Source organism: Orcinus orca, chromosome 6 (assembly GCF_937001465.1).
Source record: "Orcinus orca chromosome 6, mOrcOrc1.1, whole genome shotgun sequence".
Lineage (NCBI taxonomy): Eukaryota > Metazoa > Chordata > Mammalia > Artiodactyla > Delphinidae > Orcinus > Orcinus orca.
In genome coordinates this window covers 85,875,022-85,900,348 of record NC_064564.1, presented here as the reverse complement: position 1 = coordinate 85,900,348, position 25,327 = coordinate 85,875,022, and the positions used below count along the sequence as shown (strand labels likewise).

Here is a 25,327-nt window from a genome sequence, read left to right as displayed (position 1 = left end):
TATAAAAAAGACTGAGGTGGGCAAGACAGCTCTTTGGAATGTCCAATCTAAGGCCTAGTCCCTTTCTAAAACCCTTTTTACATCAATGACTTCCTTAAGTGAAATAAAAATGAAAAACCAAATAAACATAGGAACATCTTAGGTTTCCCATCATTTCTGTAGTGAAATGGAACAAGAAAATTCAGCAAGAATGAAAACTGAGCTGTTCAGCCTGTTGTTTTATGTTAGAATGGCATCCAAACAGGTCCATTACCGAGAACATGAACAGATCCTTCTTAAAGCATACCAACAACTTCTATCATCATTACTGAAATTATGTGAATACCATCTTTGAAATGCAATACAAACTTAACATTGAAATCTGGGAAAATAAAATGAATATCAGATAGGTGAGTCTGACGTATCACTCCAAATAGCAGTCTCTATTTCACACTTTTCTTGTGGCCGCACATTTCTGTGGGGACTTCTTATTAATCTAATTTCTTTGGATGGTATTAAGTATCAGAATTACCTTTAGAAGACAGAAAACCTTCCTGGTTTTTAAGCAAAACATGCCAATTTAGACCTTCTAAATCACTACTTCTCACTAAGCTCACTAAGCTAAAGTTGATTATTAATGTTTAACCTAAAAATTTGAAATGAAAAGGACTGTACTTGCATATTAATGAAATCCCTTGCTTGCAAATAAGTTGGTAAAACTTAAATTTCTACTTTTAGCAGTGAAATTAGGCAACTGCAATACAATGAGCCCTGCACATTCCCAAAGGAGTCTTCAGAAGTGGCCCTGTGCATAGAGAAAGATTCCAACCATTTGAAGTTGATTTTAAACAACAATTTATGAACGTTATATTTTCCAAATGCTTAAGTATTTTTTTTCTGAGTTCTTGTTCATAAACACAATATTATAACTAATGAGTATGTTCCTATATCAGCCCTCTTCTTCCTAAAGGTAGATATGATATAGTCTCTATAATGTAATGTAGTACAGAGTTTTCCTGAGCCCCCATTTTGCTTAAGTCCAATGGAATTGGCAATAGGAAAAGGAACAGGGCTTTAGCAAGAGGATGTTTATAGGTCATGAGATAAGATGGCACCAACTACCTGTGTCTGGACATCTGAAAGTCTAGGATGCAATACAGACTTAAAATTAAAACTCTATATTGACTATAACTTAACAGCTCTGCTGGGTTCCAGAATAACTTAAAAAAGATTGACAGTAATTTGGGCCATCACTAATTTTTGAGATAATGGTGATCTACAAATACTGATGAAGACTTTCTGGCTAGCAGAGGGCTAAAAAAATTTTTTTTAGAGTTAGAAGTTATTCTTCCTATATCATTTGTGAGACAGAGGCACAAATTAAAACTATGTCAGAGATACATGTAGATCATTATACTTCCTTACTGAGCTTTCCAACGAATATCTTTTAACTTTCTTCCCTTCTTTCTGCTGTCATTCTCAGAATAGAAACATATACCATCCCCATGTCTGAGATTACTTAGAAAAAACTTTCTTTAATCAAAAAAGGAAAGCTTACCTGAACTTGATGTTGTTCTTCTTGCTCTCAGAATGGGATAGCTGCCTACTTCTAAAGACTTGGTTAAGTCAAGATCATGCAAAATCAAGAGATATCCAGAGGACGTTGAGATCAACATTTTGGAACAATCTGGTGTTAATCTCATTCTCATGAGAAAACGTGTGTGAAAGAATTTCTTATGTGGACACCCATCTTCTGTACACCTACAAAAGAAATCAAACCAACAAAACCTAGAGTTATCATAAATATAAGCATTCAGTGATAGTCATATTTTTGCCCTTCAAACTAGAATTTACACTTGATGTACACTCAGACTTATACATACGAAAAATTTTTGCTCACCATTCCTTCTTCCATCTCTAACTTTTTTTTAAAGATTATTAGTTCTTTCTGAAGTATATTAAATAAAATTTTGTTGAGATAAACTCTCACTTTTTATAGTTCTGAAAATCTTTATTTCACTCTTTGATTAAAGGTTTAGCTGAGCCTATAACTTTAGGTTGATAGTTATTTCTTTCTGAATATTGAGGATAATATTCCAGTGAGTTTTGCCTTCTATTGTTGCTATTTTTAAGTCTACTATCAGTCGAATTGTTACTTTGGATAATTTTTTTTCCTTTGGTTGATCTTCTCGTTGTTTTGGAGTATTGCAGTTTCACTATGACGTGTAAATTTGGATTTCTTTTCATTTATCTTCATTGGGATTCATTTGACTTTCTAAATCTTAAGATTCATATTGTTTATATATTCTGGAAAATTTTCCATCATTATTCCAATATTGCCTCTCACCTATTTTCTCTATTTTTTTGGAGCTCTAGATAGATATCTGAAACATTCCCATTTGACTCTCCTTGTCTAATAACTGCTCTTTCATGTTTTCTATCTCCTCATTTGCATATGTTGCCATCTTGGTTTTTCAATATCTTTCTTAACCTGTTTTTTAAGCTGTGTCTGCTACTTGTTTTTATAGACTTCAATAGTTCTATTTCCTTACTTCTTTAAGTTCTATTTGGCTCTATTTCAAATCTGTATGACCTTTTGAATAGATTTTTATTCTTTGCCTATGTTTTTTAGTCCCCATTTTATTAACTATTTTTAAAACTGTGAACTTTGTCATCCCTACAGAAAAGTACATAAATAAGACATATGTAGAGTTTAAAGAAAAATGAACAGCTGTGATTCATCACCCATGTTAAGAGGTAGAACAATACCAGTACTTTAAAAGTCCCCTCTGTTTCTCTTTTCTGTAGCATCCTTCAGTCAGCATACAGTGCTTCAAGCATGCAATAACTTTTCTTATCTCTCTGAGGATATTTATAGGTTTTTAAAATTTTAAGTTTTCTTCTCCCTATGTAGTCTCTACTTTTTCCAAGATATCTCCCCATTTGTGTGAGTCTTTTCATAGAAACTTTTGTCAAATGTCTGATTATGTTTGGCTGTCTGCTCATAATTAAGAGTGGGGAACTAAAAAGCTGACTGGGAACTCTGAGTGCAAGGGTAGGCTTGAGCTTCACTAAACAGGGTGAAGCCATTTTTTGAGGAACTCCTAATGTCAGTACCTTTAGTTCATTAACGGAAAGAACTTGTGAGGATCTCTAAATTCAATATTCAGTGTGCATATGGTCACTTAATCCCCCTGATTTTGGTAAGGTACCCAAGCCTTCAACTGTGTCTGGCATCCTTTAATACAGATATTCTCTATTTTACCTCTTTAGAGAATAAAATTCAAAATTCCTGCTGAAATGCGAGGAGGTAAATAGCCCAGCAGTATGGATTAAGGGAGGAGATATAAGTTCTTAAATATATTTCATTTGAATCCTTATTTTAGCTACCCTTTCTGTTACAGAGTACCGAGAGTTGCCAGTTACTGTGATTTTTGAGGATTTTGTATAAATATTCTTAAGTTCTTAACTTTTTCCCACTGCCAGTTTAGGATTCAGTTTTCTTGTACTTACTAGTAAGTAAGTTTAAGTGAGTTGCTGAGTCGGTTGCCACTCATCTTCCTGCCTTCCAGATTTTAAAACTTTATTGTCATTCCTTCCTTTCCTATTTCCCCATCTTATGAGTTTATACCCTTCATTTTAAAATTTGCTTATATTTAATTTTAGAGGAATCTTTTCATCCATAGATTCTATTTAGGTCTTACAATAACTTAAATGAAATTTTAGTTTTCTCCATAATAGTTATACAGATCTTCTGTTGCAATTTATTCCTGTGTACCAACTAAATTTTTTTAAGAACATTTATTTATTTATCTATTTATTTTATTTATTTATTTATTTTATTTTATTTGGCTGTGCCACATGGCATGCATGATCTTAGTTCCCCCACCAGGGATCAAACCTGTGCCCCCTGCAGTGGAGTCATGGAGTCTTAACCACTGGACCACCAGGGGAGTCCCCAACTAAATTTTTTAATTACTAAAAACTATGTACTTAAAAAAAATTTAAATTGTTTGTAGTGATGTATAGGAACACTACTGATTTTTACATTTTGATCTTATATCTAACAACCTTAGTTAACGCTAATTAATTCTGGTAATCTGTCAGTAGAATTTCTAGAGTTTTCTATATAGACCCTAGGTGTCTAAAAACTGTGGCCTATGGGCAAAATCTGGATCACTGCCTGTTTTTATATAAAAAGTTTGTTGGAACATAGCCATACCCATTCATGCATTGTCTATGGCTGCTCAGAGAAAATATAACACACAAAGCCTAAAATATTTATTACACAGTCCTTTATAGAAAGTTTGCCAGCCCCTGATACAGATAATCGTATCATCTGAGAATGATATTGTTTCATTTTTTCCTTTCCAATCCTAATATATTCCAATCCTTGTTTTTTTTACTGCACCAACTAGGACCCTGCCTCCCTCCAACCCAAAACAATAGTGAACAGCAGTAGTAATAGCAAGCATGTTCTCCTTCCTGATTTTATAGAGAAAACGTCTAAAGTTTCACCATTTAAAAATGTGCTATAGGTTTTTAGTGCCTACTTTTGATCAGTTTCCTTCTATCTAGTCATCAATACAATCCAATTTTAGAACATTTTCATCACTCTAAAAAATCACCCTTGCCCATTAGCAGTCATTCCCTTTCCTACTCCCAGCCACAGATAACCACTAATCTACTTCCTGCCTATTGCTGACATTTCATATAAATAGAATCATACAATAAGTTGTCTTTTGGTTTGGCTTTTTCACTTAACTTTTTTGAGGTTCAGCCATATTGTAGCACGTAATAGTACTTTGTTCCTTCTCAGTACCACATAGTATTCTATTGTATCGATATACCACATCTTGTTCATCCTTTTACCAGTTGATAAGTATTTAGATTGGTTCTATTTTTTTGCTATTATGAATAACACTATTATAAGCATTCTTTGTGTGGACATATATATTCATTTCTCTTGGGTAGATATCTAGAAGTGGAATTGCTGGGTCATATGGCAACTCTGTGTTTAACATTTTAAGAAGCTGTCAAACTGTTTTCTAAAATGGCTGTACCATTTTATATTCCTACCAGCAATATATGAAGTTCCAGTTTCTCCATATTCTTGCCAATATTTGTTGCTGTCTTTTTTGTTAAAGCCATCTTATTAGATGTGAAGTGGTATCTCATTTTGGTTTTAATTTGCATTTCCCTTAAGACTAATGATGTCAAACATCTTTTCAGGTGCTTATTAATCATTTGTGTATCACCCTTGGTGAAATGTCTATGTCAGTATCTCGCCCATTTTTAAATTGGGTTATCTGAATACATATAAGTGAGTTAGAAGAATTCTTTATCTATTCTGGACACAAATCCTTTAGCAGATGTGATTTACAAATATCATATCCCATCCTGTAGTTTTTCTTTTCACTTTCATTTGTTGAACAGACTATCCTTTCCTGAACTACTGAATTACTTTAGTACCTTTATTGAAAATCAGCTGATCATAAATATAAGGGTTGATTTCTGGACTCAATTCTGTTCCCTTAATTTATATTAGATGTCTATCCTATGCCAGTACCACACTCTCTTGATTACTATGGCTTTGTAGAAATTTCTGAAATCAGGAAGTGTGAGTCTTCCAATTTGTCCAAAAAAAAGGCAGCTGGAATTCTGATAGGGATTGCCTTGAATCCATAGATTAATTTGGAGAGAATTGCCATCTTAATGATATTGAGTCTTCCAATCCATGAGCATGGAATGCTCCCTCCATTCGTTTATATCTTCTTACATTTCTTACAGCAACGTTTTAGTTTTCAGCGTACAAATCTTGTACTTCTTTTGTTAAATTCATTCCTAGGTATTTTATTGTTTTTTAATGCTATTAGTGGAATTTTTTCTTCATTTTTGGACTGTTCATTGCTTATGAATAGAAATACAATTGATTTTTATATATTAATCTAGTATATCTTATGACCTTGCTGAACTTATTAGTTCTAGTAGTTTTGTGAATTCAAGATTTTTTTTTTTTTTTTTTTTTTTTTGCGGTACGCGGGCCTCTCACTGTTGTGGCCTCTCCCGTTGCGGAGCACAGGCTCCGGATGCGCAGGCTCAGCAGCCACGGCTCACGGGCCTAGCCGCTCCGCGGCATGTGAGATCTTCCCGGACCGGGGCACGAACCCGTGTCCCCTGCATCGGCAGGCGGACTCTCAACCACTGCGCCACCAGGGAAGCCCCAAGATTTTTGATATATAAAATCATATCTTCTACATATGAAGATAGTTTTACTTCTTTCCAATCTACATGCCTGTTATTTTTCTTGTCTGTACTTCCAGTGCAGTTGTACTTCCAATACAGTGTTGTATAAAAGTGGTGAGAGCAGACATCCTTGCCTTGTTCCCAGTCTTAGGGGGAATGTATTTAGTCTTTCAACATTAGGTATGATTTTAGCTGTAGGTTTTTCATAGCTGTCCTTTATCAGGTTGAGGAAGTTCCCTATTATTCCTAGTTTTATCACAAATGGGTGTTGGATTTTGTCAAGTGCTTTTTCTGACTTTATTGAGATGATCATATATATGGGCTTTGACCTTTATTAATGTGATGTATTACATTGATTTTTAGATGTTAAACCAACCCTATCTATATTCCTGGAATAAATTCCACTTGGTTGTGACATATAATCCTTTATATATCTTGCTAGGTTTGATTTGCTAATATTTTGTTGAGGACTTTTATCAAATTTTTGGGAGAGGGATATTGGTCTGTAGTTTTCTATTCTTAATGATGTTGGTCTGGTTTGGTATCAGATTAATACTAGCCTCATAAAATGAGTTGGGAAGTGCTCTCCCCTCCTCTATTTACTGTAAGAGTTTGTGAAGGATTAATATTATTTATTCTGTAAATGTTTGGTAAAATTCACCAGTGAAGCGTTTTGGACCTAAGCTTTTCATTGTGGGAAGATTTTAAAATTCAATTTTTTTTTTTTTTTTTTTGCGGTACGCGGGCCTCTCACTGTTGTGGCTTCTCCCATTGCGGAGCACAGGCTCCGGACGCGCAGGCTCAGCGGCCATGGCTCACAGGCCCAGCCGCTCCGCGGCATGTGGGATCCTCCCGGACCGGGGCACGAACCCGTGTCCCCTGCATCGGCAGGCGGACTCTCAACCACTGCGCCACCAGGGAAGCCCTAAAATTCAATTTTAAACCAATTCAATTTCTTTACTTGCTATGTAGGTCAGTAGGTCTATAGACTTTCTGTTTGCTCTGGAGTCAGTTTAAGTAATTTATGATTCTGTAGGTATTTGTTTATGTAAGTTGTCTGATTTGTTGCCATAGAGTTTTTCATTGTATTCCTTTGTAATACTTTTATTTTTTTTTATAAAGTTGGTAATGATGTCCCTTCTTTTGTTTTTAATTATGAACAAATGTTGAATTTTATTCTTCAGTTGAAACAATCATATGGATTTTTCTATTTAACCTGGTGTGATAAATTATACTAATAGAATTTCTATTGATAAATCTTTTCATTTCTAGAATAAACCCAACTTGGTCATGATATATTTTTTTAAATTAATTAATTAATTTATTTATTTTTGGCTGTGTTGGGTCTTCGTTTCTGTGTGAGGGCTTTCTCCAGTTACAGCGAGCGGGGGCCACTCTTCATCGTGGTGCGCGGGCCTCTCACTATCGCGGCCTCTCGTTGTGGAGCACAGGCTCCAGACGCGCAGGCTCAGTAGTTGTGGCTCACAGGCCCATTTGCTCCGCGGCATGTGGGATCCCTCCCAGACCAGGGCTCGAACCCGTGTCCCCTGCATCGGCAGGCAGACTCTCAACCACTGTGCCACCAGGGAAGCCCGGTCATGATATTTTGATTAATATCTTACAGGATCCAATTTCCCTTTTTTAGAATATTCGCATCTACATCCATAGTACAGACTGACCTTTCATTTTGAGTTTGTGTATCAAGGTCATACCTGAGGTAAGAATTCCATTTTTCTGGAATCTGAACAGTTTAATAAGATTGGAATGTTCTGTTTCTTGTAATATTTTGTAGAAGTCACCTGTAAAATTGACAGGCTGCTGTTTTATTAGTAGATAGGTATTTTTTTAAAAAATATTTATTTACTTATTTGGTGGCGCCGGGTCGTCGTTGCTGTGTGCAGGATCTTCATTGCAGCATGCGGGTTCTTTTCTTTCTTTTTTTAAAAAAATCTTTTATTATTATTATTTATTTATTTAGGCTGTGCTGGGTCTTAGTTGCAGCATGCGGACTTCTTAGTTGCCACACATATGTGGGATCTAGTTCCCCAACCAGGGATCGAACTCAGGCCCCCTGCATGGGAGTGTGGACCACCAGGGAAGTCCCAGTAGATAGGTTTTAATTGATTTTTTCATTTCTCTAATAGCTAAGGCAGAAGTGACAGCCCTGCATGAAAACTAGCCAGAGCTGACGCAGGTGGCAGTGCTGGAACTGGATCCTGCGATTACTCTGCTATGTAAGGGGGGCTTCAGCTACTAGATCATAGGGAGAGATCTTGAGGAAAGTATCTCTAGAAGAGGTGCCACGGTACCCAGAAGGTGCCAGGATATGACACGTGGGGATGATTCATGACAGTGACTATTTATCAATTAGTATGGAAGAAGTTCAATCTTTTAACAACCTTTTCAGCTGAACCAGTGCATAATGGTTAAATATCAGTCCTGGTAATAAGTCTATTTCAGGTTTTCTATTTCTTCCTTGATCAGTTTTGCACAGGTGTATTTTTTGTGTAAACTATTTCATCAAAGTTTTCAAGTATATTGGCAAAAGGTGATCTTACTCTATATTTTTTATTGTCTTCTTTCTAATTGCTGAGATTGTGTCCTCTTTTTTCCTTAATGTATCTTATCAGAGAAGAGCAGGCTTTTAAAAAATCTTTATTGTATTTCATTTTCTATTTCATTAATTTCTGCTTTTTTAAAAAAAGATATTTATCATTTCCATACATCTACTTTCATCAGGTTTACCCTTTTTTATCTTTTTCAGACTTTTTAAGATGTTTAATTAGTTCATTAATTTTTAGTCTATCTCCTGATTTCACTATGATTTTTTTCTTTGATCCATTAATTATTTAGGAAGTAAGTTTATAAGTCTCCAAACCTGGGAATTTTTATTTACCTGTTGTTCATTAAACTGTACTGGGATCAGGGAAAATGGTTTGTGTGATAACAATTCTTTGATATTGGTTGAGACTTACTTCGTAGTCCAGAACACGCTCAATTTTTGTACATGTTCAAACTTTGCTTTAGAGGATGTATTCACTATTTGGGAGCAGAATTCTACATATGCCTACTAAATCAAGCTTATTAATATTATTAAAATATTCTATAGACTTACTAGTTTTTTGGTCTATTTTATCTATTAGTAAATGAGAGAATGATGTTAATATTTTCCACTGAGATGGAGATTCTCACTTTTTTCTTGTTTGTTTTTGCTTTTTATGGTTTGAGGCTATGTTATTAGGTACACACAAGATAAGAATTTTTGTGTTCTAGTGAAATAAACCTTCTAATATAGTACCTTTTTAAAATCACTAATAATGCTGTATGCCTTAAACTCTATTTTGTCTGCTATTAATGTAGATATAACTATTTTTCTTTGATTTGTATTTATCTTTTATTTTTTCCCATCATTTTACTTTCAAACTTTCTGTGTTTGTATGTTTTAGGTATACTACTTATGAAGAACATAGAGTTTGTTTCTGTTTTTTTAATCCATCTAGTACTATCTAATAACTGGTTACATTAGTCCATATATACTTATTCTAATTGTTGATATTCCATTATCTGCCTATCATATTCTTGTGCTTCCTAATTTGCCTGTTTTTTTTTTAAAAAATGATTTTCCCCTCTTCTTCTCTGCCTCTATTGGATTGATTGTATTTTTTAGCTTTTATCCTTCTACTAATTTGGAAGTTATTTATATTCCTATTCAAATTTTATTTCTAAACTAAAAAATAATTAGTCCTAAATTTAAACAGACACGCTTGTCTTAGTTTAAAGATAATCAGTAGCTCTATGCTTTGCTCAAACAATATGAATAACTAGAAATCTTTAAGAATATCCCCCTAGTTTTACATATGAGCTCTAAAAAGAATATTTCAGAAACATTCCTGGTGTATATTACTGTATTGTCATTTTACCAAAGCTAGCAACAGGAATATTATAATTATTTCCCAAACTTCAACTCTTTCAATTCTCTATAAGGAGATATTCTACAGAAGTGTTTCACAACACAGGCATTAGTGACATTTTAGATGGGATGACTGGTCCCCTGTGCAAACTGTCCCATGCACTGCAGAATGTTTAGAAACTCTGATCCCTGCTCACTAAATGCCAGTAGAAATCCTCCTCTCTTCTCCTGTAGTGACAACTAAAACTGCACTACACATTATTTCCAAACATTCCCCTAAGGATCAGTACCACTCCAACTGAGAAACCACTCTTTTAATGCATGAAAACAAAGTGCAAAAATTACAAAATAGATTTAGAATTGAAGGACCAAAGAGTGAAAAACATTTCAGTTCCACAAAGGAAATAATAACAAAAATACTTTTCCTTAAATTCAGGAAACTCATCTTATAAACCAGTTTTCATCATTAACTATATTACTTGGTCTCCTTTCCACATAATTTTCTCCAAGTTTTTTAGTCACAATATGTGACTAAGTGCAAGGAACAAGATGGAATCACTTTCTGATTGTTTTTTCCCAAAGCCAGTTTCTTTCTCCTAAAGAGATATGAGAGCTAAGACAGAACACTGAATTTGTTTACCATCTTAAAAACTTTTTTGTTGTTCATAATCCTAACATGACCTCCTATTCACAAACCTGTTGGTGTCCCAAATAATGACATTTCCATCAAATCCTGACGTTACTAAGAGTCTTGTATTAGTATCATATTCGATGTTCTTCACCCAGCTAGTGTGACCATGTAAAGTGCATACTTTGCTGTTCAGTTTTCTCAGATCCCATAGTGCTATTGTAGTGTCATCAGAGCAGGTAGCAAACAGCCGGTTATCAAGAAATCTACAAAGCAGAAAAGAAAAACTAGTTCATTTAATCTCTTATTAAAGAAAAACTGAGAAGCAGTCTCTGTATTAGGAATCAAGAAAACAAATCAAAAAAGGACTACAAACTCACTGTATAAACCCAGTGATTCTAATATATAATAAATAGTAAGTGTAATTCACATAACCACAGAGAAGGATACTATGATTTAGTGAGGGCCATGTTGCAATTTTATCTGTTTTACATTATTGATTTTTACTCAAAACTAGAAATAGGGGTGGGTGTTTAGAGAACAGTGCTAGAGAAAATGAATTTTAGAATCTGTATAGGAAACACAAATGGTGAGAGACAATTTAATAGGAGACAAAGGAGATTTTGAATACTTAATTGCAAGTGAAACATGTTAAGCATAAAGTGTTCAAAATTATGAGAAATATTTACTCTGCTACCAATAACATCTCTATCTATTTAGAGTACATTTCTCTTTAGAATACATTTATATATAAAAATTGCTACTAAAGTGCCATAATTTTTAATCTATTAATTCAAAGCCATTCCCCAAATAATCTCACTTCTAGGACAACCAAGAAGAAATGGAAAAATTCTTAAAAAGGTAGAGTTTCCCAAGACTGAACCAGGAAGAAGTAGAAAATATGAACAGATCAATTACCAGCAATGAAATTGAATCAGTAATTTAAAAATTCCCCACAGGGACTTCCCTGGCAGTCCAGTGGTTAGGACTCTGTGCTTTCACTGCCGAGGGCCCAGATTCAATCCCTGGTCTGGGAACTAAGATCCCGAAAGCTGTGTCGCGCAGCCAAATAAATAGATAAATAAATTTTTAAAAATTAAAAAATAAAAGTAGGGCTTCCCTGGTGGCACAGTGGTTAAGAATCTGCCTGCCAATGCAGAGGACACACATTCGAGCCCTGGTCCAGGAAGATCCCACATGCTGCGGAACAACTAAGCCCGTGCGCCACAACTACTGAGCCTGTGCTCTAGAGCCTGCGAGCCACAACTACTGAGCCCACATGCCACAACTACTGAAGCCCGTGCACCTAGAGCCTGTGCTCCACAACAAAAGAAGTCAGCTCAATAAGAAGCCCATGCACCACAACGAAGAGCAGCCCCCTCTTGCCACAACTAGAGAAAGCCCGCACGCAGCAACGAAGACCCAACACAGCCAAAAAATAAATTAATTAATTTAAAAAACAAACAAACAAGGTCCCTGTGCTACTCTATAGCACAGGGAAATCTACTCAGTACTCTGTAATAACTACATGGGAAAAGACTCTGAAAAAGAATATATATATATATATATATATATATATATATACATATATATAAAACTAAATCACTTTGCTGTACACCTGAAACTAACAAAACACTGTAAATCAACTATACTCCAATATAAAATAAATTTTTTAAATTAAAAAAAAGACTTAGGGTGGGAAGCTGTTGTTACTTAGTGATTATATATATTTCAAAATAATTTTATGGCTATGCATAAATTAGTTTGTAAACTACATTAATAAATTAATAAGATTTTTTAACAAACTTAAAAGCTTTTTTACAGCAAAGGAAACTATTGACAAAATAGTTTGAAAAGACAACCTACTGAATGGGAGAAGATACTGCAAATGATACAGCTGATACAACAGCTTATACAACTCAACATCAAAAAATACTAACAACCCATCTTTTAATTTTTAATTTTTCCAAAGAGAAAATGCAGATGGCCAAAAGGCACATGAAAAGATTAAAAAACCACAATGAGGTATCACCTCACACCTGTCAGAATGGCTATCATCAAAAAGAACACAAATATCAAATGTTGGTGGGTATGGGGAGAAAAAGGAACCCTCATACACTGCTGGTGGAAATGTAAATGGGTACAGGCACTGTGGAAAACAGTATAGAGGTTTCTCAGAAGCTAAAAATAGAACTACCATATGACCCAGCAATTCCACTCCTGGGTATATATCTGAAAAAAACAAAAACACTAATTCAAAAAGATACATGCACTCCAATGTTTATAGCAGCATTATTTACAATTGCCATAGTATGAAATCAACCTATGTGTCCATCAACAGATGAATGGATAAAGAAGATGTGTTATATATATACAATCGAATACTACTCAGCCATAAAAAGGAATGAAACTTTGCCATTTGCAGCAACATGGATGGACTTAGAGGGCATTATACTAAGTGAAATAAGAGAAAGACAAATACTATATGATATCACTTATATGTAGAATCTAAAAAATACAACAAACTAGTGAATAAAATTTTTAAAAAGGCAGACACAGATACAGAGAATAAACAAGTGGTTACCAGTGGGGAGAGGGAAGCAGGGAGGGGCAGGAGAGGGGTAGGAGGGGAAAAAAAATGGGGTTATTATGGGATTATATGAAATCATCTGTGTGAAACTTTTGAAAATTGTAAAGCACTATAGAACTTTAAAAAATCTTTCATTCAGTAAAAAAAAGAGAAAACATACCATCATTTTTTATCTATTAATTCAAAAGCATTCCGCAAATAATCTCACTTAGCAACATTTTACTGGACCAGTCAAGATTACAAAATAGATAATTAACAGTTTTCCAAGGCAATAGAAATAAAAGCAAAACTACATAAATGGGACCTAATCAAACTTATAAGCTTTTGCACAGCAAAGGAAACCATAAACCAAATGAAAAGACAACCTATGGACTGGGAGAAAATACTTGCAAACGATGTGACCTCCAAGGGCTTAATTTCCAAAATATACAAACAGCTTGTACAACTCAATAACAAAAAAACAAACAACCCAATCAAAAAATGGGCAGAAGACCTAAATAGGCATTTCTCCAGAGAAGACATACAGATGGCCAATAGGCACATGAAAAGATGTTCAACATTGCTAATTATTAGAGAAATGCAAATCAAAACTACGATAAGGTATCACCTTACAAAATGGCCATCATTAAAAAGTGTACAAATAAGGGCTTCCCTGGTGGCGCAGTGGTTGAGAGTCCGCCTGCCAATGCAGGGGACGCGGGTTCGTGCCCCGGTCCGGGAGGACCCTGCATGCTGCGGAGCGGCTGGTGCCGTGAGCCATGGCCGCTGGGCCTGCATCCGGATCCTGTGCTCTGCGGTGGGAGAGGCCACAGCAGTGAGAGGCCCGCGTACCGCAAAAAAAAAAAAAAAAAAAGTGTACAAATAATTAATGCTGGAGAGGATGTGGAGAAAAGGGAACCCTCCTACACTGTTGGTGGGAATGTAAATTGGTACATCCACTATGGAAAACAGTATGGAGGTTCCTTAAAAAACTAAAAATAGAATTGCCATACGATCCAGCAATCCCACTCCTGGGAATATATCAGGAAACTCTAATTCAAAAAAAGACATGTACCCCAATGTTCATTGCAGCACTATTAAAATAGCCAAGACATGGAAGCAACCTAAATGTCCAAGGACGGATGAACAGATAAAGAAGACGTGATATATATGTACAAAGGAATACTACTCAGCCATAAAAAAGAATGAAATAATGCCATTTGCAATAACCTGGATGGACCTAGAGATTATCATACTAAGTGAAATAAGACAGAGAAAGACAAATATGGTATGATATCACTTACATGTGGAATCTAAAAGATGATACAAATGAACTTATTTATAAAACAGAAACAGACTCACAGCCCTAGAAAACAAACTTATGGTTACAAAAGGGGAAAGGGGGGTGCATAAACTAGGAGTTTGGGATTAGCAGAAACAAACTACTATATAGAAAATAGATAAACAACAAGGTCCTACTGTATAGCACAGGGGACTATATTCAATATGTTGTAATAAACCATAATGAGAGAATATGAAAAATATATATATATAACTGAATCACTTTGCTGTATATCAGAAAATAACACAACATTGTAAATCAACTATACTTCTATAAAAACAAAGTAGACAATTAAAATACTCTATAATTCAGATTTTTAATTATTTTACACTAATTTCTCAATCCTTAGTGAGAATATATTTTATATAAACACTTAAAAAATAACCTATCACATTTTAATTTCTGCTCAATTCAACATTAGGATGCCTTCTCTAACATATTCTTTTATATATAACTAATCTCTCGCAGAAGAAATGAATTCTGGAGTTTCTTATATATATATATATATATATATATATATATATAGTTATTTTGAATTATTATTATTTAGAATTATATAAAATTATTTTGTCTCAGAAATCAATCTCAATATCCACAACAGCATAATGGCCTTCCTGAAGCTAACACGATTTTAAAATCCCAGGCTTTTGTACAGGCTGTTTCTGCTACCTGAAACCACATCCTCCCTACCTCTTGACCTGGATAACACTTGCTTTCTTTTTAATAGCCAGCTATCATCCCTTCCAGGAAGGCTTCTCTCTCTATCCAGCCTGGGCCAGATTTACCGATCTTCTAACTTCCCAAAGCACTCTACAGTTCTATGGTAATACTTAATGTTACAGTGTAAGGAATAAATTTACAAGGCTATAAACTCCTTGAAGGCAGGGGAAACCTGTCTGCATAATTCATGATTAGATCTGCAGTACCCAACACACACAGTCCCACTCATGAATATTTATTAAATAAATGAATAAGACAGAAGTTCACTGCCTAATGGAGAAGACATTAGAAATACATAGTTATACAAAATACATGTGTGGGGAGTAAGCAAAGAAAAGAGGATGTTTAGGACAGGTTTCATGGTGGTGTCATTTGAACTGACTTAAAAAAAATGAGCAGGAACACCCTAAGTGGCCAAGGGGTAAGCAAAGTTACAAAGGTGTGTACAGGGATAGTGTACTCTTGAGAGGCAACAGCAGTTAAAAGTGCTGTGTGTGGAAAAGTAGAGACAAGTAGAGAATACATCATGGTATTATTCTATAGTGATTCCCAATAACTATTTCTTAATTATAAATACATGCCCATTGAAAATATTTTTTTAAATGGAAAAAAATCCAACACCAAAAATAATGACTGTAATTGATATTTAGCCTAATTCATGTATTTCAAGACTAATATTATTTCATAACTATTTTGCCATGTCATTAAAGATTTATTGACAAAATAATTCTTAATGGCTGAATAGCATTCACCGTATGAGTGAACCATAATCTTTTCTATTTTAAACTAATTTGCAATTTTTGGATCTTTAGATTGCTGCCAATTTATTACTATTCAAAACACAATGATGAATATGCTAACAGCCAAATATTAATCACATTCCTAGTTATTTTTCTAAATACATTTCCAGAAAAATGTATTGTTAAGTAAAAAGGGATTTTTTTTTAAAAGGTAAGGCTTTTGATACATATAGACAAATTGTCCTCAAAAGAACATACCAATATCTAGTTCTACCAGCGGTTATGAGAGTGTCTGCTTCTCCAAACCCTTCCCACAGAGGTATTTTTTTAATACCTGTGCTAAGTGCTAGGAAAAAAATATCATCTTGTTTTAGGTTGAAACTTATTTTTAGTAAAGTTGAACTTTTTTCATATTAATTGGAAGATTATATTTCTTTGGGGAATTGCTATTCATGTTCCTTGCTGATTTTCCTCTTGCAATATTAGTTTTATTATTGAGTTACAAAATATTACTAATATTCTTCAGTTTTTCAAATACAGTATGTTGAATATGTTTTCCATATATTTCTATCTTTAAACGTGGTTCACATGTTTTCTTACCATATCAAAAATTTAATTATTATATTGTCAAATCCATTTTTTTCTCCTTATAGTTTTACCTTTACTGATGAGGCTTTTAAAAGTAAAAATATTTCAATGACTTCCACACTTGACAGGAATTATACGATTTAAAAAAATACAAAATAACAAAGGCTACTGGAAAGTCAAGTCAGACTTTTAAAATAAATTGATCATCATCATAGAAGCATCTTTATATATTTGAAAAATTTAGGGAAAAAAACACTAAGCTATTTTATTTCATACAGAAAATAATGCACATATGGATTCAAAACCCCAGTGGGATTATATTGCTGTACGCCGCAGTGGTCCACCTTGAAGGGTTTTAAGCAAGAAAGTGACATGATTGGTTAATACTTTCAGAAGGATCTCTGAGCTGGCTAGGTTCCAAAACTATATTCATAAAAAATAAAATAGAGGGATTGGTTTAAAAATTTTTGTCAGTAAGGCCACTGAGAAAAATTACTATTGTTGCATGGATATTTTAATATCAGTATGCAGAAAATCATGGAATAAAAGTTAATAATTTTTAATTGAATAAGTTTACTTTAATGAAAAATTCAATACTTAGACTTTAGTTTTCTCATTTTTCCCTCAAAGTATTACCTGTTAAAAATTTTGGTACTGGAGAATCATTGGTAAAGAGAGTAGATAAATTATAGAAAATTAAGAATGTAGACTAGGAGACCAGTTAAAGCACCCTCAACAATTCTTATCCCAAAGTAAGTCGACACGGAAAGTGTAAAGTGGTAGATAAGTCTTGGAGATCTGGCCCAATCCTCTCAAATTAACACTTAGTCTACCTAATAAGTTAATAATTATAAAGTATTTTTAACTACATGGTCTCTAATAAACAAGAGACACTCCACACACATTGAAATCTATGAGTTTCTGAATTACAGAACTTTTCCATATGTCTCCATTAAACTCCAATATGTGACAGCTCTGGATAAATTGAGGTCTTCATTATCAGAGGATGATTGGTAAAGGATAACAGCAACTGAAATTGAATTTTCTTAAAACAGGTACCAACATTTCATTGTACAAGGGAAAGGAAGTGTTGTATATTTTTTAAAAAACCAACTAAAAATCATCAAAAAAGGCCTTTTAAAATTTATTTAACTACATGCAAATTCTTAGAACAAGAATAAATTAAATGTTTGGGTTTTTTGCATAATCTTTCCAATGAAATTATGAAGCAGAATATGACATCCTTACTTCATATCTGAATTTTGCACTATAATAAAAAGAGGGCCATTTCTGTATAACATTCAAGGTCTTTATCAATTTTCCCAAAGGCCTTTCCTTAGTCCTGTGGGATATTCACATAATTCTTTGAAGTTTCTATCATGTCATCATTTCTGTCCTTCTCTTTTCTCTAATTGATAACTAGTCTCACTCTATCAGATCCTCATTTGCCAATGATTCTGACCAGTTCTCTAACATCACTCTCAAGGCCTTGCAAAATTTTACATCCTTTGCAAGATCAGAAATTTCATGTTCCCCATGATAAGCACTGAACCTACATTATATTGTTTGAAATATAACAATCAGGAAAAGACCAACAAAGACAGTGGGAGGGAAAAGCAGATCCTGGAATATTTAAATGGGTACTAATTTTTTAACTGCCATATCACTAAGTAAATATTCTTAGGATAACCTCAGTTCCCCCTCTAACCTCATAACTGGGGGACCTTGATTATTAAATGGACTCTTAAACTCTTAAACCTTCATGAATGAGAAGTAAGGCTGTATATTGGGCTTAAGAATTTAAATTACAGGGGCTTCCCTGGTGGCGCAGTGGTTGAGAATCCGCCTGCCGATGCAGGGGACACGGGTTCGTGCCCTGGACCAGGAGGATCCCGCGTGCCGCGGAGCAGCTGCGCCCGTGAGCCATGCCCGCTGGGCCTGAGCGTCCGGAGCCTGTGCTCCTTAACGGAAGAGGCCACAGCAGTGAGAGGCCCGTGTACCACAAAAAAAAAAAAAAAAAAAAAAAGAATTTAAATTACATATTTTTTCCCTTACTTTCATATGAAGCAACAGAAAATACTCTCCAAAACTATCAATATTTTTATTTTACAATATAAGCAAACCTCAAAACTAAGAAATGAACTAGAAGACATTACTAAGTATGTGGAAAATGACTATCTAGAACCAAACCAGGAAATGCATGTCCATATCTCTGAACAGTACAGTGAGGTGGTCTAATGGAACTGAGTATGAATTCCAGCTCTACCACTTCCTATAAAAAGACCCCGGGGAAATCTCTTTATCTGAGTTGCAGTTTCTTCATTCCTTAAAATGAGTACAATATCTGTCTCACATCAGGATACTGTGAGGATTAAACAATATAATGTATCAAAAGTGCTTCACAAAAGGTTTGGCACATGGTAAGCACTCAAAAAATTAATAAGTAATACACAATTAAGCTCATGCCAGAGGACCTTTCAGATCCTTACTCAAAACACTTAAGTGATATGTACTTCTAAATAGCTTCAAAATCTGTTTTTCTAACAAACAGATAAGAAGCAAATTCAAATTTGTAGGTGTGGGGTTCTAGGGCAGGCACATTGATAGCATCAAATGAGAACTGACATTGAAAAAGAACACAAATTCTAATAGCAAATTAGTCAGAGGTCATTTTGAGTAGGGGCAAACAACTTGACATGTCTTTTCTTTTTGAGATAAGAAATTTTAAAATTGTAAAATATTAGAAACATAAAGAAAATTATGAAGAATATAACAAACATCTGTGATACCCACCACCCAGCTTTATCAAATTTTAACATTTGGTTATATTTCAGATTTTTTTGAACATTACAAACCCAATTGAAGACCCCTGTATATCCCTCCCCAATCCCATTCCCCTCCCTCCCTCTCCAGAGGGAACCACTATCCAAAATTTGTTGTCTGTCACTCCCCTTGCAAGTTTTTAATACTATGAATTCATAAGTATGTATCCATAAGTAATTTACAGTTTGGTTTTGCATTCAACTTATTCTGTAAATATTTAATGAGCACCCACTATGTGGCACAGTTCTAGGTGCTGGGGATAGAGCAGAGAACAAACAAATACATGCCTTCATCAAGTTTATTTTTAAACTTTATATAAATGGTATCACACTGTACAGCTCATTATACAATTTGCTTTTCTGGCTCGACCTTTTATTTCTGATATATCTCAGATGCTGATGCTTCTAGTTCATTTATTTTAACTGACGTATAGTATTGCATCGTATGAGTATACAATTCATTTATCTTCCTTTTATGTTTTGTTTTTTTGGCCACGAGGCATGTGGGATCTTAGCCCCCCGACCAGGGATTGAACCTGCACCCCCTGCCTTGGAAGGCGAAGTCTTAACCACTGGACCGCCAGGGAAGTCCCTTATCTTCCTCTTGATGGAGATTTGTTTTCAACTTCTATTACTAACGATGCTGTAATGAACCTTCTTTACACATTTCCTTGTTCACATGTGCTTTAATTTCATTTAAACAATCGATCTTCAATTTTACCAGATATTGCTAAATTGCTCAAAATAATTTTACCAATTTATATTCCATCAATAATGTCTAAGAGTTTTCTATTTCTCAGCATCTTTGTCAATATTTGATATGTCTTCATTGTTATTTTTATTTGCATTTCCATAACTAGTAAGCTTGAAAATCTTTCCATATTTATTGCTCATTTTATTTTCTCTTATGCGAGTCTCTGCCTATTTTGCTCTAAGGTAATTGTTTCATATATTCTGGATACTAATCCCTTTTTTTTTTTGCGGTACGCGGGCCTCTCACTGCTGTGGCCCCTCCCGTTGGGGAGCACAGGCTCTGGACGCGCAGGCTCAGCGGCCATGGCTCACGGGCCCAGCCACTCCGCGGCATGTGGGACCTTCCCGGACCGGGGCACGAACCCGTCTACCCTGCATCGGCAGGCGGACTCTCAACCACTGCGCCACCAGGGAAGCCCACTAATCCTTTTTTTGGCTATGTACATTGAAAATATCTTCTCGCACCAGCTTATAGCTTACCTTCTCACACTGTTATGTCTTTGGTTATAATGAAGTTTTAAATTTTAATGCAGTTGAATTTATCAATCCTCAATGGTTTATACTTTTTGTGTCTTAAAAAGAATCCTTTCTCGTACTTAGAACATAAATATTCTATATTTCTTCTAAAAAGGTTTGCTTTCATAATTACGTCTTTAACTGGCAGTTATTTTTAGTTATGGTATGAGATAGAAATCTAATTTCATTTTCTTTTTTCATACATATAACAAATTCTCTTTTCCATTTTCCCCCACTGGTTTATAATGCCCCTGCTGTCATATATAAAATTTTCATATATGCATGGGTCTGTTTCTGGAAGTTCTATTCCATTCCATAGGTCACTTAATCTATCTCTGTTCTAAGACAACGTCTGATATCTGGAGGGGTGAGTACTCCTACAATCTCAGTCTTCCTCAAACTTTTCTCAGACATTCTTGCCACTTTGCTGTTCAATATGAACTTTTAAATCAAGTTAAGAAAAAAAAAAACCATTCTGTTGGGATTTTGATTAAAACTGCACTAAATTCATAGATTAATTTGGGAAGAACTGACTTCTTTATAATACTTAATTTGCTCCTTCAGAGAAGATTTGCGTTTCTTTTTGCAGGTACCTGGCAGCCCTGCCAAGCTGGATCCAGTTTAAAATTGCTGGCTGGAGGGTTTTGGACCATATCACAGTGTGAAGGCTGCATGAAGGCTGGCTTGTGGTTAGAAATTCAGAGATTTTCTGACATCCCTCTACCCAATGCCACAGTCTAGATGAACAAGGTGGTTTATTTCTAGATCACCTTTATGCTGAAATTGTAGCCCTTTGCAGTCCCCAGCCTTATGCAGAGTTTTCTATTAGACTCCTCACCTTGAACTGGACGTAGAATTAACTCTCCTGTCCTTTGTACTCCTCACACCTGTCAAAACAGAAACTCAAGAGTCACAGGCATTTGGCAGATGCCTTCAGGGTAAAAAGCCAGCTGAGTACGTGTTTACTTCTTTGCATTCCTGCTTCACTTTTGGGCCTAGGCTTCCTTTCTTTCTTATCAGTTCAACTCTACATTTAAAAAAATATTTAAAAAAAATTTATCCAGCATTTCTATTTTTAGTAGAAAGGTTGTTCAAGGTATTTACAATCTTCTACAACCTAATTTTTATCTGCTTGATTTACCAGTTTTGGACAGAACTGTATTAAAATCTCTTAATATGATTATAGACATGTAATTCATTATTATTGTTTTTGCTTTCTTAATTTGAAGTTGTATACAAGCTCATGATTATGATATCTTCTTGGTGGATTTTTCTTTTTATTAATATTTACTGTTGCACTTTCCTTATTAAAACCTTTGGTCTGGAGAAGTCAGGGAAGATGGCGTAAGAGTAAGACGCAGAGATCACCTTCCTCCCCACAGATACATCAGGAATACATCTACACGTGTAACAACTCCTACAGAACACCTACTGAACGCTGGCAGAAGACCTCAGACCTCCCAAAAGGCAAGAAACTCCCCACGTACCTGGGTAGGTCAAAAGAGAAAAGAATAAACAGAGACAAAAGAATAGGGACGGGACCTGCACCAGTGGGAGGGAGCTGTGAAGGAGGAAAGGTTTCCACACACTAGGAAGCCCCTTCGTGGGCGGACACTGTGGGTGTCGGACGGGGGAAGCTTCAGAGCCACGGAGGACAGCACAACAACAGGGGTGCGGAAAGGAAAGCAGAGAGATTCCCGCACAGAGGATCGGTGCCGATCAGCACTCACCAGCCCGAGACGCTTGTCTGCTCACCCACCGGGGCGGGCGGGGCTGGGAGCTGAGGCTCGGGCTTCGGTTGGAGCACAGGGAGAGGACTGGGGTTGGCGGCGTGAACACAGCCTGCAGGGAGTTAGTGCACCACGGCTAGCCGGGACAGAGTACGGGGAAAAGTATGGAGCTGCCAAAGAGGCAAGAGACTTTTTCTTCCCTCTTTGTTTCCTGGTACGCGAGGAGAGGGGATTAAGAGTGCTGCTTAAAGGAGCTCCAGAGACAGGCGCGAGCCGCGGCTAACATTGCGGACCCCAGAGACGGGCATGAGACGCTAAGGCTGCTGCTGCTGCCACCAAGAACCCTGTGTGCGAGCACAGGTCACTATCCACACCTCCCTTCCGGGGAGCCTGTGCAGCCCGCCACTGCCAGGGGCCCAGGATCCGGGGACAACTTCCCCGGGAGAACGCACGGTGCGCCTCAGGCTGGTGCAACGTCATGCCGGCCTCTGCCTCCTCAGGCTCGCCCCGCACTCCGTACCCCTCCCTCCCCCCGGCCTGAGTGAGCCAGAGCCCCCCGAATCAGCGGCTCCTTTAACCCCGTTCGTCTGAGTGAAGAACAGACGCCCTCAGGCGACCTACACACAGAGGCGGGGCCAAATCCAAACCTGAACCCCGGGAGCTGTGCGAACAAAGAAGAGAAAGGGAAATCTCTCCCAGCAGCCTCAGGAGCAGCGGATTAAATCTCCACAATCAACTTGATGTACCCTGCATCTGTGGAATACCTGAATAGACAACGAATCATCCCAAATTGAGGAGGTGGACTCTGAGAGCAAGATTTATTATTTTTTCCCCTTTTCCTCTTTTTGTGTGTATGTGTATGCTTCTGTGTGAGATTTTGTCTGTATAGCTTTGCTTTCACCATTTGTCCTACGGTTCTATCCGTCCGCTTTTTTTTTTTTACTTTTTAAAAAAATTTTTTTTCTTAATAATTATTTTTTATTTTAATAACTATTTTATCTTACTTTATTTTCTTTTATCCTCTTTCCTTCTACTTTTTCCCCCTTTTATTCTGAGCTGTGAGGATGAAAGGCTCTTGGTACTGCAGCCAGTAGTCAGTGCTGTGCCTCTGAGGTGTGACAGCCAACTTCAGGACACTGGCCCACAAGAGACCTCCCAGCTCCACATAATGTCAAACGGCGAAAATGTCCCAGAGATCTCCATCTCAACACCAACACCCAGCTTCACTCAACAACCAGCAAGCTACAGTGCTGGACACCCTATGCCAAACAACTAGCAAGACAGAAACACAACCCCACCCATTAGCAGAGAGCCTGCCTAAAATAATAATAAGTCCACAGACACCCCAAAGCACACCACCAGACGTGGACCTGCCCACCAGAAAGACAAGATCCAGCCTCATCCACCAGAACAAAGGCACTAGTCCCCTGCACCAGGAAGCCTACACAACCCACTGAACCAACTTTAGCCACTGGGGACAGACACCACAAACAACGGGAACTACGAACCTGCAGCCTGCAAAAAGGAGACCCCAAACACAGTAAGATAAGCAAAATGAGAAGACAGAAAAACACACAGCAGTTGAAGGAGCAAGATAAAAACCCACCAGACCGAACAAATGAAGAGAAAATTGGTAGTCTACCTCAAAAAGGATTCAGAATAATGATAGTAAAGATGATCCAAAATCCTGGAAATAAAATAGAGAAAATGCAAGAAACATTTAACAAGGACCTGGAAGAACTAAAGATGAAACAAGCAACAATGAACAACACAATAAATGAAATTAAAAATACTCTAGAAGGGATCAATAGCAGAATAACTGAGGCAGAAGAACAGATAAGTGACCTGGAAGATAAAATAGTGGAAATAACTACTGCAGAGCAGAATAAAGATAAAAGAATGACAAGAACTCAGGACAGTCGCAGAGACCTCTGGGACAACATTAAATGCACCAACATTCGAATTATAGGGGTTCCAGAAGAAGAAGAGAAAAAGAAAGGGACTGAGAAAATATTTGAAGAGATTATAGTTGAAAACTTCCCTAATATGGGAAAGGAAATAGTTAATCAAGTCCAGGAAGCACAGAGAGTCCCATAAAGGATAAATCCAAGGAGAAACACGCCAAGACACATATTAATCAAACTGTCAAAAATTAAATACAAAGAAAACATATAAACAACAGCAAGGGAAAAACAATAAATAACACACAAGGGAATCCCCATAAGGTTAACAGCTGATCTTTCAGCAGAAACTCTGCAAGCCAGAAGGGACTGGCAGGACATATTTAAAGTGATGAAGCAGAAAAACCTACAACCAAGATTACTCTACCCAGCAAGGATCTCATTCAGATTTGATGGAGAAATTAAAACCTTCACAGACAAGCAAAAGCTGAGAGAGTTCAGCACCACCAAACCAGCTTTACAACAAATGCTAAAGGACCTTCTCTAGGCAAGAAACACAAGAGAAGGAAAAGATCTACAATAACAAACCCAAAACAATTAAGAAAATGGGAATAGGAACATACATATCGATAATTCCCTTAACTGTAAATGGATTAAATGCTCCCACCAAAAGACACAGACTGGCTGAATGGATACAAAAACAAGACCCATATATATGCTGTCTACCTGAGACCCACTTCAGACCTAGAGAAACATACAGACTGAAAGTGAGGGGATGGAAAAAGATATTCCATGCAAATGGAAACCAAAAGAAAGCTGGAGTAGCAATTCTCATATCAGACAAAATAGGCTTTAAAATAAAGACTATTAGAAGAGACAAAGA

The 25,327-nt window shown here is 36.2% G+C and overlaps 1 protein-coding gene across 5 annotated transcripts in view; it reads right to left on the bottom strand.

Annotated features, from left to right (window-relative positions):
• Positions 1-25,327, bottom strand: part of DCAF10 (DDB1 and CUL4 associated factor 10) — a 56,439-nt gene that overhangs the window by 9,052 nt on the left and 22,060 nt on the right. For 4 of the 5 annotated variants that reach the window (XM_049711142.1, XM_004271458.4, XM_033431140.2 and 1 more), the window contains 2 exons: positions 10,832-11,029; positions 1,538-1,740 (listed from right to left, as the gene is read on the bottom strand). In XM_049711142.1, the coding sequence (XP_049567099.1) occupies positions 1,538-1,740; positions 10,832-11,029 (401 nt within the window). Of the gene's footprint in view, positions 1-1,537; positions 1,741-10,831; positions 11,030-21,651; positions 21,701-25,327 lie in introns of those variants that run through there. The other variant, XM_033431145.2, reaches the window with a different exon arrangement.